At 48.7% G+C, this 19,043-nt stretch overlaps 1 protein-coding gene across 1 annotated transcript; it reads left to right on the top strand.

Annotated features, from left to right (window-relative positions):
* Positions 1-16: 16 nt before the first annotated feature.
* Positions 17-9,984, top strand: MRPL14 (mitochondrial ribosomal protein L14). The gene is made up of 3 exons (XM_083175755.1): positions 17-535; positions 7,632-7,712; positions 9,566-9,984. The coding sequence occupies exons 2-3, from the start codon at positions 7,636-7,638 to the stop codon at positions 9,930-9,932; spliced, it is 444 nt and encodes a 147-aa protein (XP_083031881.1). The 5' UTR covers positions 17-535; positions 7,632-7,635; the 3' UTR covers positions 9,933-9,984.
* The last annotated feature ends 9,059 nt before the right edge of the window (positions 9,985-19,043 follow it).

The following is a 19,043-nucleotide window of genomic DNA, read 5'->3' on the forward strand; positions in this document are numbered from 1 at the left end:
TCATTCATAGCCCGCTGACGCCATATTTCTTCCTGGCTACGTATTTAGCGCATTACTATAGGTTAATGGCTGTGTAGTATCCCACATCTCACTCCTCCTAGATAACCATACGCCACACACTAGAGCGTAATTCTGGCTACACTGTGGCTCAGTGTGCTGCCCTTACACAGTATAGGGGTATATCTATCACTGCTTGGGGATCCAGATTATGTGAACCCGCATATCTGTATTGTGGTAGGTCTATTACGAACCAAGGCAAACTGGCTATAATTCCATCAGTAAACATGGCCGCCAGTGAGGACGTCAGAAGCAGTGACAGCGGGGATGCTGTAGTCACGTTGCCTCCGGGAGACATTTTGTTGTAGCCAGTGACCGTATGTCCTGCGCAGCATGAGCAATGTCAGTGGCCTGAGAGCGGGGACGATTCGTAGTCAGAGTCAGACCGAGTTGTGCTTCTAGTGAGGAAGAGCCGGAGTGCAACTCAGGCAGCCCCAGCTGTCCCCTCACACGACAGACAGGAGCACACGGTCAGACAGTAAGTGACATTGGGGGATTCTGTGGTTGTATAATGGAGCAGGTAGATGTGCCGGGGATCTGCTCACACTCCTATCGTTGCGAGTGTAGATGTGAGTGCAAGTTTCTGATATTGTAGTGGTAGCCCCCAGTCATGGTGTAAGGGGGGGGACATGTATCAAACCTTCTAAAGGGGACACGTGGGGATTCTGTGTATAGCAACCTAGTTATCTTCTAGTACTATAGCTAGATGATAGATGGAAGCTGATTGGTTGCTACTGGCAACACATCCTCATAAAAAAATGTGACACCTTTTAATTGTAATGCCTTTCAACATCACCCCTACATGCTCTCGCTGCTCACCTCCTACATGCCCATCAGTATTGTTCATTTTAGCGTTCTGCATTTTTGAAAATCTGTGCAGTTCCTTTTCACCTGTATGGGAGTATCTTCTTTGCTGTGGTGCTTCCAGCACAGTGTGGACTGTATGTCAGAACTGATATGCAGACCAGACATGTGCTACAAGCAACACAGCAGAGAGCGACACCCCACGCAGGGAAGAGGAACTGCATGGGTTTTCAAGATGCAGGGTGCTAGAATGAACACTACCCACCAGGCCTTACCGCCTGTGCCAGATTAAGCCTTCAGGGGGCCCTGGGCACTTTAGCCAGGGGGGCCCCCTTGCACTTGTCATTACTGGCTGCAAACTGCATGGGAGAATATTGCACTGTCAAAACACAGAGTAAAGGCAGTATAAACTTGGTCAATGGGTAACTGCAGGGGGTGGATATACATACTACATGAAAAGCCTGTGTTTGTCCCTCTGCACCTTATGCCCCTTTCAGACCGCACTTTGTAAACGGTATATTGCCGTTTTTTTACCGTTTTAAAACGGTAATCTGTGCGGTCTGAAAGGTGCAGATCCAATTAACCGGTTTGAAAATACAGTTTTTTCAAACCGGTTAAAATGCAGGGTCCTACCCGTTTCAGACCCGGTATTTTGGGATCAATGAGCTGGGTCCTAAATTCAGAGCAGCGAATATTTAATGAGCACTCATTAAATATTCGCAGCACTGGAGCCGCCCGCCGCCGCCCCCCCCCCCCCCCCGCGCGTGTCGATTTTCCCCCCCCCCCCCCCCCCCCCCCCCGCGCGTGTCGCTCCCCCCCCCCGCGCGTATCGCTCCCCCCCCCCTGTGCATGTGTCGACACCACCCCACGCGGCGCGTGTGTCGACACCCGCCGTGCAGCTGGTACCTTCGTTGTGGATCCCGGCAGTGAAGTATGGTCGGGGAAGCACTTATGGAAAAAAAAGTGTCTTTCAGAAAATGGCTGCCCCATAGGAAAACCTGTTTTAAAAAACTGTCTTTCGTATGGGGGCAGCCATTTTCCGAAAGTCACTTTTCTTATAAGAAAAGTGACTTTCGGAAAATGGCTGCCCCCATACGAAAGACAGTTTTTTAAAACTGGTTTTCCTATGGGGCAGCCATTTTCTGAAAGACGCTTTTTTTCATAAGTGCTTCCCCGACCAACTGCAGTGCCGGATCACGCAACGGAGGTACCGGCTGCACGGGGGGGGGTTGTTAGCCCTAGGGAGGGGGGGGGGGTTGTAAGCCCTGGGGGGGGGGATTTGGGGGTGTTAACCCCCCGGGGGTTTAAGAGATGCGGTGTGAAAGGGGTTTTACCTGGCAGACCCGTTTTTGGAAACGTTTCCAAATACAGGGTCAAAGCCAGTTTTGCGGTCTGAAAGCAGCATTACTCTGTAGGAGACCTCACAGGCTCAGTGCTGCCTCTGATTAGAAACCCTCCCATGGCTAGGTTGCTGCTGCTGTCCTCCATGGGCCAGAGAAGCATGTAATGAGCTCCAGCCCCTGCCCTCTTGTGCAAAGTGTCATGGGACTTGGTTAACTCCCAGTAATGCACTGCAATGTGCCTTGGAACCCGATGCTCAGCACCATTAATGATTGCCACCACCACCCTGTTACATTATTATGTATGCACCCTCAGGCTGCTCCCCCTGTACAATAATAATACCAACATGACCCCACAGGCTGCTCCCTCTGTATAGTAACAGGACCCCCACAGGCTGCTTCCCCTGTATAATAACAGGACCCCACAGGCTGCTTCCCCTGTATAATAACAGGACCCCACAGGCTGCTTCCCCTGTATAATAACAGGACCCCACAGGCTGCTTCCCCTGTATAATTACAGGACCCCCACAGGATGCTTCCCCTGTATAATAACAGGACCCCGCAGGCTGATCCCCCGTATAATAACAGGACACCACAGGCTGCTCCCTCTGTATAATAACAGGACACCACAGGCTGCTCCCTCTGTATAATAACAGGACACCACAGGTTGCTCCCTCTGTATAATAACAGGAGACCACAGGCTGCTCCCCCTGTATTAAAAGGACACCACAGGCTGCTCCCCCTGTATAATAACAGCACCCCACAGGCTGCACCCCCTGTATAACAACAGGACCCCACAGGCTGCTCCCCATCTTTCAACAGGACACCACAGGATGCTCCCCCTGTATATTTACAGGACCCCACTGGCTGCTCCCCCTGTCTTTCAACAGGACACCACAGGCTGCTCCCCCTGTCTTACCTAATTCTCAATGCTGGACACAGTGGACACCAAGGCAGGCAGCAGTTAAGTGTGTTCGACACAGGCTACTTCCTGCTAGCCCCCTACATCCGGCCTTCTGCACTAGACATGTCCTCAGTGCAGGAGGCCGGCGGACATTTTTCTGAAGACCTTAGACTCAATTCTGAGTAAAACTCAGAAGACAGCGGGCGAGCGGTATACAGCAGGGCAGGGCATGGATGCCGTTCGCGGTGCGTGGCTCCAGCGCCATGTCAACTTACAGCGCCCGGAGCTCACGCTCCGCCCTAGCTACGCCTCTGCTCCCATGCACAAAACCTTTAGCTCAGTGGTTCCCAAACTTTTTCAGTCCAAGGCACCTTTGGGTCTCCATGACTTTTTCAAATCACCCTTAAGCCAAAATAATTAATATGGGTAAGTAGGTGGCCCGTGCGGAAATTTCCATGCGACCAGTGGTCCCTAGCACACACGGTGTGGCCAGGGACAGCAGCGAGCAGGACACTGCACCCATCTATCCCACTGCACCCACCTAACCCCTTTCGCCACTGTGCCAACCTGCACTGCCAGCCCCTGCTACACTGTACCCACCTAACCCACTGCACTCACCTAAACCACCCACACTGCCACACTGTACTCGCTTAACCCCTGCCAACAGTACCCACCTAACACCCTGTCTCCACCCACAACTCCTGGCACACTGCTCCATCTGCAGCCCACCTCCTGGCACACTGCACCATCTGCAGCCCACCTCCTGGCACACTAGCCTCCGATCGTCCCCCCCTAGGCAGCCAGAAGTCATGCTCCTTTCCTTCCTCTTACCCCGCACTGACAGACACCCAGCAGCAGTTTCCCTGCCCGGCGTCCTACTACTGCCGCCTCCAGCCATCCCCTTCCCCTCCCACACTGTGCACGGCACCTTACCCGCAGCCTAGTGCTGTCAGTCTGACAGCGGAGTGAGCCAGGGCCCTGCACGGAGGTCAGGACTCGGCAGGGTCTCCACTCTCAGTGCTGGGGACCTAGCTCACTCCACTGTGAGACTGACAGCACTGCTAGACTGCAGGTAAAGAGACATGGACAGTGAGGGAGGGGTAGGGGATGGCCGGAGGCGGCAGTAGTAGGATGCCAGGCAGGGACACTGCTGCTGCATTTCTGTATGTGCGGGGTGAGAGGAAGGGAGGGAGCAGGACTTCTGGCTGCCTGGGGTGGGGGGTGATTGCTCCCCTCTATATTCGTCCCTGCTCTAGGGACACTGGCGCCGCGGCACCCCAGGGAGCCACGGCGCACAGTTTGGGAACCACTGCTTTAGCTACAAAAAAAAAAGTAAAATACATGCCAACCACAGGGTGCCCCTAGCTAGAGGGGGGCCCAGGGGTACTGATCCCCTTTGCCCCTTTTAATCCTGCCCTGCTTACTGCGCACCTCTTTGGGCTCACCTTGGTAAAATAAATAAAACCATTACCAAGTATTATAGCTGGGAATTTTGTATTCTAACTGAAGTACCCCACAAGAGGATATGGCTAATGCCATCTGAAAGGTAAACCTGCACAGTACAATATTAAAGAGATTGGGTCTCAGAGCAAGAATGTGTCTTTACATAGGTAGAATACGGTAACATTTTGCTCCTATTTTTTGCGGTAAATGTGCCATATTATATGGACTAGTATTTTATGAAGGTTTCAACATGCAATGGAACCACAGTCTACCTTCTTCTGATGGTGATGTGGTAGAGTAGACAATCACATGATCGGTGTCATTGATGATACATTAGATTGTGGGGAAGTGGATGAGAATATGGCCAGATAGGAGGACAGAAGGAGTATATGGTGGCTAAGCTAGAGGTGAAATATGTAGACTGTTTGGTAGTACCTGATAGGATATTTTATCAACTGAAATTCATGTTGGAGTGTGTGGAGGAGGTGATGGCAGGGTCAAGAGCATTGAGCATGCCTTTAGTGACCACGCTTTTGGCAAAATCGGGGTGGGAAAGGGGGTTAGTGCTGGAATGAAGTTAAAGTAGACAAGATGGAGTTAAGACCCATACGCTGGAAGGGGCAGCAGGAGAAAGATGGCAGGATGGCAGTCACCAGGTCTAGAGGAATAAAAGAAGGAAAGGACACCAAATGAGAATGAGGCATAATAAGGGGTGTCAGCTAAGTACAGGCTTATTTCTGTCATTGGGAGGAGGTTAAGGGCAGGATGTATTAATATACTTCAATGCCCGTCCACCGCGATGCCAGTGCATATGTACTAACATATGTGGTTGGCATCGCGGTGCGGTGACAGAGGTCCCCCGTGATACCTGTAATGTCTCCGTCACCTCCTGGGCGCCTCCTCCCCTCATGCCGGGCACAGCTAAGCAGGCTGTCCCCGGCCCCTCCTTCCTTCTCCCCCCTGCACCCGGAAGGACGTCCGGCTGCTTTACTAGGGGGAGGAAGGGTTAACCTTCTGGGTCCAGGAGGCCTGATGCAAGGTAAGCCAGAGAGAGGGGGGTCGGTGGAGGCGGTGGGGTTTTAGTACATATGAAAATGCCGTAAAACGGGGGGTTTACCGCATTTTCGGCTTAGTACATCCTGCCCTAAGGGAGTTGGAGATGACAAGGTCATGGATGGAGGACAATGGGGGTTATTCTGGTTCACTCCTTCTGGCAAATTCCTTCTTAAATGGACAAAACCATGTGCACTGCAGGGGAACAGATGTAAAATGTGGGAGATCTTCAAAATATCCACTAAAAATGCCAGCGTTGCTCACAGCTCTTACATCAACGTTGGTATATATATCAGGGTGGCCTACCTGACCCTGTCCTTCAGGGAGAAAATGCTCTGTTCCTGGACTTCCCTGGTAATGTATGATTGCCATCACCTGTGGTGAAACACCTTTCTTATCCATTACCTAGCTCCCCACAGGTGATGGCAATCATACATTACCAGGGAAGTCCAGGCACAGAGCAATATATATATATATATATATATATATATATATATAAAATTTCAGATGACCCTGCTGTCCTACGAATTAAAAAATGCTCACATGAAATTGAATGTAGTCAAAGGGAGAGAATATTATACCCTTTTTCTATTTAAAACCCAGGTCTGATCCCAGTAAGTGAACACGTATTTCATGTTGTGTCACAGCTTCTTGAAATCCTATTCACACCGCAGGCTGTGCATAGGTTAGTGGCGGGTCTTGCCTCTGCCGACACTTCAAGCTGAGATCATCTCTAAGTGCTGGTGATTGGCTCTCCATAGGATTTTAACGGGTCCCTCCAGGGCTCTAACCTTGTAGCTGCCTAGGTTGGATTCCTGGGTAACTGGACACAAATAAGTTTTTCAGAGTCTTTTTTTCCGCTGAGCGGTGACCCAGCAATAACAAGTGTTATTGTGGTAGTGGACAAGCGGTATTCATATTGAGCACTATGTTGCTAAGGTTCCAGTGGTGGCACTGTCCCTCATAGGAAGTCCATTATCTCTGTGTCAGGATTGGGGCAGTCTGTCAGACTATGGAATTCCCTACTATGAGAGGCAGTAGCGCATGCAGGGGGGGTTTCTGAGTACACAGAAACACCCCTAGGAGTCTTAGGGCCCTAGGCTGAAAGCTGAGGGTCCCTTCTTTCAAGGGGTACAAGAATTTTAAAAATCGGCCCTTGGGAACCTGAGATATCTGACTTCAAAGCAGTGGTCCCCATCCAAGCCTGTTAATTGCTCTTCCCAGTCAGATATTTCAGGTTCTGTCTGACTTAGAGTTTTTCTGAGAGTATATTCCAAAAGCAGGGACTCTCATCCTTTGATTGACACAAGTAGCTTGTCTCTACTATGCCCAGAACCAGTGATTTCAGCCTTCCAGCAGCTGGTTACTGCTCCAGCTCCACACACCTAGTATCTAGTTTTATATACTCGTTGGCAGATTGCTCTGCCTCCTGAAATATGATCCCCTAGTCCCCAATACCGTGGGATTCTCTAGTTTTTAATTCCATTAAAATCTAAGAAATCTATTTTCGGGAACTGGAGATATCTGCAGACAAGCAAGCTGTCCTCCCACCAGAAAATTATGAATAATAAGCCAACTCCACTATATATAGTTATTATTATTTATATACATTTGGTCTATCTATAATACTTTAACTGACCCGGCTTTGCTCTGCCCCTCTGGAAACCCCCTTCTGAAAATCCTGCGTTTGCCCCTGAGAGGTGCTCATGGAGATTCAGTAAAAAATGGAATCAATTCCTCTTCCAATAATGCTGCCTCCAGTACCAGCTGTAATTATTCAAGGTTGTCTATATTATATCTTTTTAACTAATGAGGAGCTGGTCGTGTGAGCTGGTTTAATAATGCAGTAAGCACTAGATGCATGGAAAAAGGTAAATCTAAATGTACAGGTGCTAGAAATGTACAGTATGCTACTAATGTGCTCAAGATACATAGTAGTTGTCTCCACCCACAACCTCATTCTATCCAGCAATAAAAGAGTTACTATATAAATGTTTCGCTGTTCACTAATCCTTTCTATCTGCCGGCAGGAGTATGGCCATGTTGGACAGAGCAGCGAGACTTGTAATTTCCCAGTCCTGGCACCAGGCTGTCCACAAACAGACCTTCAGGTAAGTGTATTGACATAGCTCTTATACAGACAGGACTTACAGATGTTTCCCCTACTCCTATTTGAGAGACATCTGGATGCTGCCTTTTACCTAATACACAGAAATCAGGGGCTATATTTACGAAGCGGAGACTTTAATAAGCTACTAATTCTCGGCAGCTTTTAGGTGAAAGTTATAAGTGGCACTCGTGTTAGGTGTAAAACCTGGTTTTACTTTTATTGCGAGTGCCGCTAAAATGTTCGCCTGAAAGCCACCTCTGTAAATATAACCCTAGGACACTGCCTTCTCCCCTCCTCTTAATGCACAGATATCAGGACTCCTCTCTACTTCTAATACAGAGTTATCACGACACTGACCTCTCCCCTCCTCCTAGCACAATGACATCAGGACATACTGTATAGCAATCTCTACTCCTCCTAATACAGTCATCACGACACTGACCTCTCCCCTCCTCCTATTACAGTAATCACAACACTGACCTCTCCCCTCCTCCTAGCACAACGACAACAGGACATACTGTATAGCAATCTCTACTCCTCCTAATACAGTAATCACGACACTGACCTCTCCCCTCCTCCTATTACAGTAATCACGACACTGACCTCTCCCCTCCTCCTAGCACAACGACAACAGGACATACTGTATAGCAATCTCTACTCCTCCTAATACAGTAATCACGACACTGACCTCTCCCCTCCTCCTAGCGCACAGACATCAGGACATGTAGATATCTCTACTCCTCCTATTACAGTAATCACAACACTGACCTCTCCCCTTCTCCTAGCGCACAGACATCAGGACATACAGATATCTCTACTCCTCCTAATACAGTCATCCTGACACTGACCCCTCCCCTCCTCCTATTACAGTAATCACAACACTGACCTCTCCCCTCCTCCTAGCACAACGACATCAGGACATACTGTATAGCAATCTCCACTCCTCCTAATACAGTAATCACGACACTGACCTCTCCCCTCCTCCTAGCGCACAGACATCAGGACATGTAGATATCTCTACTCCTCCTATTACAGTAATCACAACACTGACCTCTCCCCTTCTCCTAGCGCACAGACATCAGGACATACAGATATCTCTACTCCTCCTAATACAGTCATCCTGACACTGACCCCTCCCCTCCTCCTATTACAGTAATCACAACACTGACCTCTCCCCTCCTCCTAGCACAATGACATCAGGACATACTGTATAGCAATCTCCACTCCTCCTAATACAGTAATCACGACACTGACCTCTTCCCTCCTCCTATTACAGTAATCACGACACTGACCTCTTCCCTCCTCCTAGCACAACGACATCAGGACATACTGTATAGCAATCTCCACTCCTCCTAATACAGTAATCACGACACTGACCTCTTCCCTCCTCCTATTACAGTAATCACGACACTGACCTCTTCCCTCCTCCTATTACAGTAATCACGACACTGACCTCTCCCCTCCTCCTAGCACACAGACATCAGGACATATAGATATCTCTACTCCTCCTAATACAGTCATCACGACACTGACCTCTCCCCTCCTCCTATTACAGTAATCACGACACTGACCTCTCCCCTCCTCCTAGCACAACGACATCAGGACATACTGTATAGCAATCTCTACTCCTCCTAATACAGTAATCACGACACTGACCTCTCCCCTCCTCCTACCGCGCAGACATCAGGACATAGAGATATCGCTACTCCTCCTAATACAGACTCATGACAACACTGACCTATCCCCTCCTCCTAGCACACAGACGTCAGGGCACTTGCCTCTCCCCTGTTCCTTTACACATCCATTTGGCTCTTTCTCCACATTCTGTGACACGGCATGTTTTCTGTCCCTCAGCTTCTCTGCATCCGTTGGAGCAGTCCAGAAGTTGACTAGAGTCCGAGTGGTGGATAACAGTGCGCTGGGGAATACACCATATCACAAGGCCCCTCGCTGTATCCATGTATATAACAAGTCGGGTGTAGGGAAGGTCGGAGATGAAATCCTCTTAGCCATCAAGGGGCAAAAAAAGAAAGCTCTTATAGTCGGCCACAAGATGCCGGGCGCCAACATGACTCCACGCTTTGACTCCAACAATGTGGTACTTATAGAGGACAATGGGAATCCAGTAGGAACCAGAATAAAGACCCCAATTTCATCCTGCCTAAGAAAGGCAGACGGCAAATATTCCAAGGTGATTGCCATTGCACAGACATTGGTATGATTGTGACCTGTTTGAATCAGTTTTCTTCAATAAACCTATATAAATCTATGTACATACAGTTCTCAGGGTTTATTTCAGAAATAATTATTCTTGGTGCATCGTTGTAGATTAATGTTGCTCTCCACCATTGGATCTAGTTTCTGATGCTCAGCACAAAACACTTTGGCTTTGCAGCACTGCGGCACATGTATCTAGCCTGGTGAAGTGATACAGTGGAAAGTGATAACGCACCAGCCAATCAGCTCATAACTGTAATTATTCAAACACAACTGATTGGCTTGTGCGTTATCACCTTCAACCTTATGAGTTCACCAGGCTAAATACATCTGCCCCAATGTTCTATAATTGACCGCCTGGCATACATCAAGGTTTTTTATAAATCTCTTGGGCATGCAAAGTCCCCACTCTAATGGTGCCCATACACTAGTAAGATTTATCTTCAGATCTGGCTGGTTGGAACAAAAACATGGTTATGGATGAGTGACAGTTTGTCAGTTTTCCAGCATTTCCAAGCAAATGGTCAACTGTCATTTGCTCTCATCCATAACCATGTTTTTGTTCCAACCAGCCAGATCTGAAGATAAAACATGCGTGGATAAAACACCTTAAGTCTTCTGCCACTTTGCTGCTGTTCCACCCATTCCAACAAAATCTTTTTTTTTTTTCCCTTTCAGTTCTGCTTTATTTGTTTTAAGTAATAAGAGTGTGTGGACACTTTGGGGTGTTTGAAGGCAATTTAATACTGCGGGCACCAAGAAATTCGCCTACTTCAGAAGCTCAGAAAGTTACAGAAAGAGCATTTTGATGGCCAGATAGCATGTGGGTTGTGGAAAGTGCAGAGATTTTGACAATTGATCCATAAGAGGCAGGGTCTTTTTTTTTTTTTTTCTTCTATAATGGCAAAGCAGACGCCACATTGCTGCAGTAAGCCTCACCATTTATTCAATGAAATCTGCACTTTCCACAAACCACAGCTTTTTATACCTGTTACAGTGTTGTATATGCAGGATTGACTTATGACCTTCATATTATGGCAGTGGTTCTCAAACTCGGTCCTCAGGACCCCACACGGTTCAGGTTTTCCAGGTCACCCGGCAGGTGCATTCATTACTTATTGACACATTTCAAAAGATCACAGGTGGAGCTAATTATTTCTCTTGTGATTCTGTGAGGAGACCTGCAAAACCATGCGCTGTGTGGGATCCCGAGGACCGAGTTTGAGAACCTGTGCATTATGGATACACAATAGTGCAACCTCTACATCCGACTGCCACATTTTTGTGATCAGTTTTGGATTGTTGATGGTAATGAGGAAGGGGCCTTATCTTTTAAACATCGCCCTATGTTCAGGTGCCCATACACTTATCCGATTTGGGCCGATTCCGACGGATCGGGCCAAGAAATCGGGCCTATTCAAATGTGTTTGACATCCTATCTGACCCGATGTGCGGTCCCGTGCGCATCGGGTCGGACCCTACAGATTTTCACCTGCTGCAGGTTAGATCTGAGCCATCAGCGGCACATCCCGGGTGCTTCTTAGCACCCACGATGTGTTGGTCCGATCCGTAGGTGTGTGCCAGTGGTGAAGCATTCAAAAGATAGGCCTGAGCAAGAGAGCACGCTGTCCGCAGTTTCCGCTCAGCTCTTCCCAGACATTGCAGGCTGCCCTGCCCCGCTGTTGCACCTCCAGCCCCCGGGAGTCTCACACTGCACGGACCCCACACTGCCCAGGTTTTTGTTTTTCCTGCCCCCACAGCTCCCCAGGAATTATGATATTTATTCCATGCGATTTATCCCATGTAAAAAATAGCACATCAAGTGTGAAATCGAAGTGAGCTCTCCCGGCAGCTGCCAGGGGAGCTCAGGGGAAATTAGGTCCGACTTGTCCTAATATATGGGGGTTTGCTTCTGCCTCACAGTCTGTGTAACCAGTAGAGTAGGTTTGTCTTCTGTGTCTAGCCCACCGGTTCTTCTGCATCCCACATGGTTATTTTGGTAACTGTCAGCTTGACCTGCTGTGGCCACTTTCCATTGACCTTTCTCACGAGAGCTGCCACTAATTGAATAATATTTGTGTTTTGCACCATTCCCTGTACATTTTTACAGACTTCAGTGCATGAAGAGCTATGCAGTTTGAAATACTCGGTCACCCTGTATGACACCAGCAATTTTTCTATGGTCAAATTTCTTCTTTCATGTTTGATCTGAACAACAACTGGACTAGAGAAGCCGATACTGCCTCATTTATACAATCCCAGAATTGAAAAAAATCTCAATCCTGGGATTCCCAGTGATGAGTTACTAAATGAAACTGCGGTTATGTACTTTTTCTAACCTAAAAAGGAGTTACTACAGCCTAGCCTCTAAAGAAAAATATAAAAATATCACTCCAACCTCCTCCTCAGCTCCTCACACACATAAATGTGTGACTGTGTGTGACACGGTCACACATTCACTTTCCTCACCGTCCTAACAGCACACTGGCACTTCAGCAAGTTTTGCAGGGTTAGCCCAAGCACTAGGCCAGTCCTAACCAACCTGTGGCCCTCCAGCTGTTGTGAAACTACACATCCCAGCATGTCTTGCCACAGTTTTAGCATTCACTAATAGCAAAACTGTGGCAAGGCATGCTGGGATGTCTAATTTCACAACAGCTGGAGAACCACAGGTTGACTAGGCCTGCACTAGCAGCAAGCACTGGCTCCCATACCTCCTGAGTTTTGATTCACACTATAGACTGTTGGGCCCGTATTCAGTGCGGTCAGCAAAGGGGTTAAACGGCGGGGATCGCAGAAAACCAACGATCCTCGCTGTTTAACCCCTGTGCCGGCCGATCACCCTATTCTATGTTCCGGGGAAATCCTCATTGCCACAGGACAGCGAGGATTCCCCCAAACAGCGAGGCTTGCGGCTAATGCAGGGAGCCGGCTGCATTCAGCCGTGAGTCTCGCTGCTTCTATGGCCACATGCGCCGATTCGCCCTCGCTACAAAAACGGAGCAAGTGGGAACTGGCGTATGCACGGGGGTTCAGTTGACTACTGACAGGGCGAGCTGTGACCGCGAGCACGCAGCCCTGCTCGCTGTCACAGCTCGCCCCCGGCATTGAATATACCCCTTGGTGTTAAGGTGCATACAAACTGGGCGTTTTTTGGCCAGCATGTATGCACAGCGATGATGGGGAAAATCGCTCAGTGCATACACACAGAGCGATTTTCGCCTGTCTAAGCGATTTTCCCAGGAGTAGATGGCTTTCCAAAGCAGGATGCTATGGAGAGCTGTCCACCCTGTCGCTCATCTGCTGGTAGTACCATCAAATGAGCCAGCAATGCAGGAGTGTGCATTAGCGCTCACCACTCATCACCAGGCAGTACACACTGGGCGGCTTCTGAGCTGACAGCAGCTCAAACAGCATAACTGAGCTGATTTCAGCTCAAAGTCACCATGTGTGTATGGGCCTTACCCATGTGTCAGTTCTTTGCTTAGTTATAACCAGCCGCCTATAGAAGACTTCACTGAGCAGGCGGGCTGGCATGCAGCCGCATGGGGTGACCCCTATGGTGTCGCACATAGCCAGAAGGCACAGCCATAGGAGGATCTGAGGCAAAGTCTGAGCTGAAGAAACAAGTGCTGACCAGGTCTATGAAAGGTGAGCAGCTTGCCAGAAATCACAGGATTGGATACTTCAACCCTTATTACATTGTGTGGGAACCATTGTCCATTTTTAACCTGCCTGACATGACAGGTGTGAATGTGTTCCTGAAACAACCCCACTATCCACGTCAGCCAAAAGCGTGGCGAGCGCAGCCCAAAGCGGTATGCGTCCTCCCGACATGTTCATACCCCCACTATCCACGTCGGCGCAGAGTTTATTTTATAAAGTGTGGCACGCCCGAAGCATGGAGAGCGCACATGGAAAATGAGCTGGAAACGTGGTGAGCGCAGCGGATTACTTTAGGTGTATTTCGCGTGCGCTCGCCACGCTTCGGGCTTGTTTTCCGCATTCCCTCGCATTGCTCACCGCGCTTCTGGCTCGGTGGCTCGCTGCAGTCGCCACACTTTATAAAATTAACTCCGCGCCGATGTGGATAGTGGGGGTATGAACAGGTCGGGAGGACGCGTACCATGTCCCCTCGCGGGGCACGCTGCGCTCGCCATGCTTTGGGATGACGTGGATAGTGGGGGTTTGAAAGGGAGGCATTTGCCAGTATGTAACCTGAAGCACTGGCAAATGCATCCTTTATTGTCCATGAGACACACTTGCACACCCCCATTTGTGCACGAGACGCACACACGACCGAACCCCTAACCCTGACCATCTCCCTGAAGCGGACACGGGCAGGGTTGCTGTACCCTGCCACATTAATTACTGAGACGTACTTGCATATGAGACACTTGTGCGTCCCAGGCAGGTGGAGCGCCTCTCCGCCAGCATCCGCCAGGGATCTGGCGATTACCGGCGCTGTATGAGAGGCGCTCACTAGGCTTTCCAGGGACGCTCGGGACAGAGCTGCAGCTTGCAGGGACACTACACTGACTACGCAGGGCTGCCGCGGGGACACTACACTGACTACGCTAGGCTGCGGTTGGCCTACGCTGACAGCATAGCTTAACGTGGCGCCGTGAAACTACACAAGTACCAAAAAGATAAAAAATGCCCCTGGATTGGCATCCCTAGTCCCAGGGTATCAGCCAATGTACATTATTGGGCAAAATCAGATTTCTCATATTCTGTGTCCACAGAACATGCAACGTCTATGCAAGAATACACCACTAAGGTATCTTATCCATAACAGTCTTCAGCTACCTTCTAGTTGGTCCTCATGTACCCCCAACAGTGCACGATTCCTAGGTCACCCGCCAGGTGCACTCATTATTCACTGACACATTTTAAAAGATCCGCAGGTCGAGCTAATTATTTTACTTGTGATTCTGTTCGGAGACCTGGAAAACATGCACTTGAGGACCAGGGTTGGGAACCACTGTTCTAGCATCATACAGGGAGCCTCCTGGTGGGCAGTGATGTGTATACCCAGTAATAGTGAGATCTGAGCATAGATTTAAATCTTGGTGCACTTATACCATTAACTGGCAGCAGTCTAATTGTACATGACTAAATTTCATCAGTGGCACAGCAGGGGACTCAGAGTTCATGGAGTCACCCTTTGGATACTCCCATATACTCCTTTTTAAATGATTATTGACCTTCCAAAATCTGAACCACATCTGTATTGTCTTTGGAAAAATCTAGGGCCCAGCAAATTGTGCTGCTTCACAGACCAAATTGGGCATCTGCTGTGCTGCGAGCATCTTATATACATCTGCAACTAAACCAAACTCATGTTTATCTGACATTTAATTATCACAAAACTTTTATCTGTCTCCACAGCCGCTCGTTACACACAGCGCAGAACTCTGGTTCTCTACCTGCCCCCTACTTGGCACATGCTCAAACACCAGGGCTGAAAAGCAGCCCAAGTTTGTCCCTGGTCCCTGGTCAGAGGTTCTACCAACTGTCATTACATTCCAAAGTGATAACATATATCCTATATAATACAAGCCTGAAGGGTTGTACACACGGTGCGAATGCCTTGCTATTCAATCCAGATTTGATCGAATCACACCACTAGGCAAACACATTCAATATGGACTATATAGTCTTGTCTGCACAGTCTATTCAATATCAATGCCATGGGGCCTAAATTGAATAGAAAAATAGACCACATCGAACCATGGGGTCATTCTGGTTGGCTCGCTAAGCAGCGGTAGTTCACTGCTTAGCGAGCCTTCTAACACCGCTTGCCGGGCGTACGAATGCCCGTCCACCGCCGCTATGCAAATATCCCGGCCACACTGTGAAGGAATGTTTTTCATAAACATCCATACACAGGGTAGAGTGCGGGTCCGAAATCATTCGACGGTCGCCGACTATCAAATGATTTCGGTACGTGTAGTTTCATGGCGGCAGCTTACGCTACGTTTGAAGCTACATTATTAGCGTAGCCCAACGGCTGCCTTACTTGTGTAGTTTACCGGCAGCAGCCTAAGCTACGTTATCAGCGTAGCCCAACGGCTGCCTAGCGTAGTGACTCCACGGCGGCAGCCTAAGCTACGTTATCAGCGTAGCCCAACGGCTGCCTTACTTGTGTAGTTTCACGGCGGCAGCCTAAGCTACCTTATCAGTGTAGCCCAACGGCTGCCTAGCGTAGTGACTCCACGGCAACCCTGCATGGTCAGCGTAGTGTCCCCGTGAGGCAGCTACTCACTGTACTGTTGCTGAGAACTGCATCTCTGTTCCCGGCTTCCCTGGCAAGCCTAGTGTGCACCTCTCTGGCGGAGTGGGGATCATGCGGGCGCCGGCGGAGAGGCACTCCATCTGTCCGAGATGCAGGAGCATCTGATACGCTTCTGCGTCTGAGTAGCTATTGCGGCAGGGTACAGCAACCCTGCCGACAGGGTTAGGGGTTCGGTAGCACGTGCGATTTGAAACTCATACTATCCACGCCAGCCCGAAGCGTGGCGAGCGGACGCGTTGCGCGTCCTCCCGACCTTTTCATACCCCCACTATCCACATTGGCGTGTAGTTGATTTTATAAAGTGTGACGAGCCACCGAGCGTGAAGTGTGGCGAGCGGACACGGAATACATGTAAAGTAATCCGCGTTCCCTCACGGGGCTCGCTGCGCTCGCCACGCTTTGGGCTGACGTGGATAGTGGGGTATTTCAGGAACACATTCACACCTGCCATATCATACATCTGAGACAGTAATGATGACATGTGTTAACTGGTAACTGGATTTTAGTTAATAAGAAGAAGAAGAAGAAAGCAACTTAAAGTACAATAATATAGAAATTATCAAGAAGAAAGAAAAAAAAATGAAACCGTTCTTCTTCTGATTCTGCATTGACAGAAACTGCAGCAGAAGTGGATGGAGTTGTGTCTGGCCGCGGGAACAGTATGCTGGCTCTGACAGGGATGCTGGCTACGCGAAGTGGCCGCGGGAACACTACGCTGATTCTGACAGGGGCGCTTGCGGAAACACTGCGCTACTTTTAACTACGCTGGCTGCAGGAACACTACGCTCATTCTGACAGGGACGCTACGCTGACCACGCAACTGCCGCCGTGAAACTACACAAGTACCATGATTTCTACCCGCTTGCAAATCTAAGCCAGTCTGGGCTGACTTAGACCACTTGCGGCGTCCAGGTCAGAGAACTGGGCGGGCAGACGACGTTATGTGACGTTGGCTGCCCGCCCCCTGGAAGGTAGGTGCCCATCTGCGTTTGTATGGGCGCACCCAGCGTTTTGGTGGCTATGCCCAGGAAATGCAGGGTGTTTGCATGTGAACGTCCCCTGATCACTTCCATCCCGCAACCCCCTGTGCGAGCACCACAGAGACTATGCAAATCTCCGAAGTCACCCGCACAGAAGCCCGGCACATGCAGATATGCGCAAGCGCAGGACAGAAACATCGGTCCCCGGTGCGGACATGCCAGCGACTGAATAAACCAGAATCGGGCCCCATGTGTACTGGCAATCACGCTGCTTCTCTGTGGTATACTGGCAGCCACTAGAGGGCGTCTGGCAGAGCTATGTACTATATCAGTCTCCTGCAGAATCGCCGATATAGTTAGCTATATCAGCAGCCGTGGGAATCGCATCAGTGTGTACCCAGCAATAGGCTGGTATTTTACACTTTACTTCATTTTTTACAAACATTAAATATGTGACAATGGTAAAAAGTTATATTCATTAGCCAGACAATGTTACAGATGATTATTTGGGTTCACATACTGTATGATACAAAATGGGACCACTCCCATTCAGTTTTTGTCCTCTTTGCATTCAGAGCAGCGCCATTCCTTTCACATCTTTAGAGAAGCTTGTTACTTCCCTACAGGAAGCAAATACATTTCCGCTGGGTCCTTCCTGCACTGAAGAATCTGTGGTTGTCACAAGGACTCTTGTGCTAGTTCACTTCAGTAACACTCCTCTTCCTTCTACAGACAGGTTCTGCGCCCAATTAATGTCATTTTCTTTTTAAGTAGGTTAGCAACCAATGCGAAGTCACATTTCTGCATTTTTACTTTCAGTGTATTTGTTCTATAAAAAGGTAAATGATCTAGGTCACACAGCGATTTTGGATAGCAGCTGCAACCTTCTTTTCTGTTATAGTGAAACGTCCCCAGAATGATGGATCTCATAGAGATTTTCTTTGATTATGAAATTGGTCAGTGAAATGAAATGCACCGGTTCTGCTTGCACGGGTGTGTCCACTCATTCACAAGAATTAACCACAGGGTTAATGAGAACTTTTTAACCGTTTGAGTGCCAACATCGCTGTGAGAGATATTTAAATATCTGCTAAAAATGGCAGTATCTCTCACATTTGTTATTTCAATTCAAATAAAAAATGTTGTGAAAAAAATTCTATATTACCTGTGTAAAAATCAAGTGGCGCTTAAAATACAAACAACAATGATAAAAAAATATAAATTTATTTTAATAAGCATATAAGATGGTCCTGGGCTCCAGACTCCATCAGTGATGCAGACTCACAGCGAACCGAACAAGCACCCCTGGAGATCTCATCTCTGCAGGTGGGAATTGTAGCCACTGTGGACTGAGGCCCCCGCCAGGAACTGAGAGGTACATCAGCCTTCTGTATAACAAGATCCAGGCAGCGCATGTAATAACACTATCGGCTGTGCGAACCCTTTTTATATAAAGGAGGCTAAAGTAGGACGGTAGAGACTAGATCCCCTTCAGTTTTGATTACAGGATGTGATGTTCAGTGAGGGCGGAAGTTGTTAGATGCCCTCAGAATGTTTTTTATTTTATCTGTAATTCATGTAGGTGTAGGTTATTTTGTTTTATTTTAGCTGTATTGTACCCTCGCGGGCTCGCTGCGCTCGCACGCTTCGGGAACGGTGGCTCGCTTCACTCGCCACAGATTTATATTCCCCCTCCAGGTATACGTGGACCCAGGGCATGATGGGAAAATTGTCAAAACTGAAGGGGATCTAGACACTACCAAAGTTCGGACCGTGGGCACAGTCAGAAACGGGGGTTTACCACTGACTGGGACATGTCACCCCATTGGCACCTAAA

Source organism: Crinia signifera, chromosome 3 (assembly GCF_055691185.1).
Source record: "Crinia signifera chromosome 3, ASM5569118v1, whole genome shotgun sequence".
NCBI lineage: Eukaryota > Metazoa > Chordata > Amphibia > Anura > Myobatrachidae > Crinia > Crinia signifera.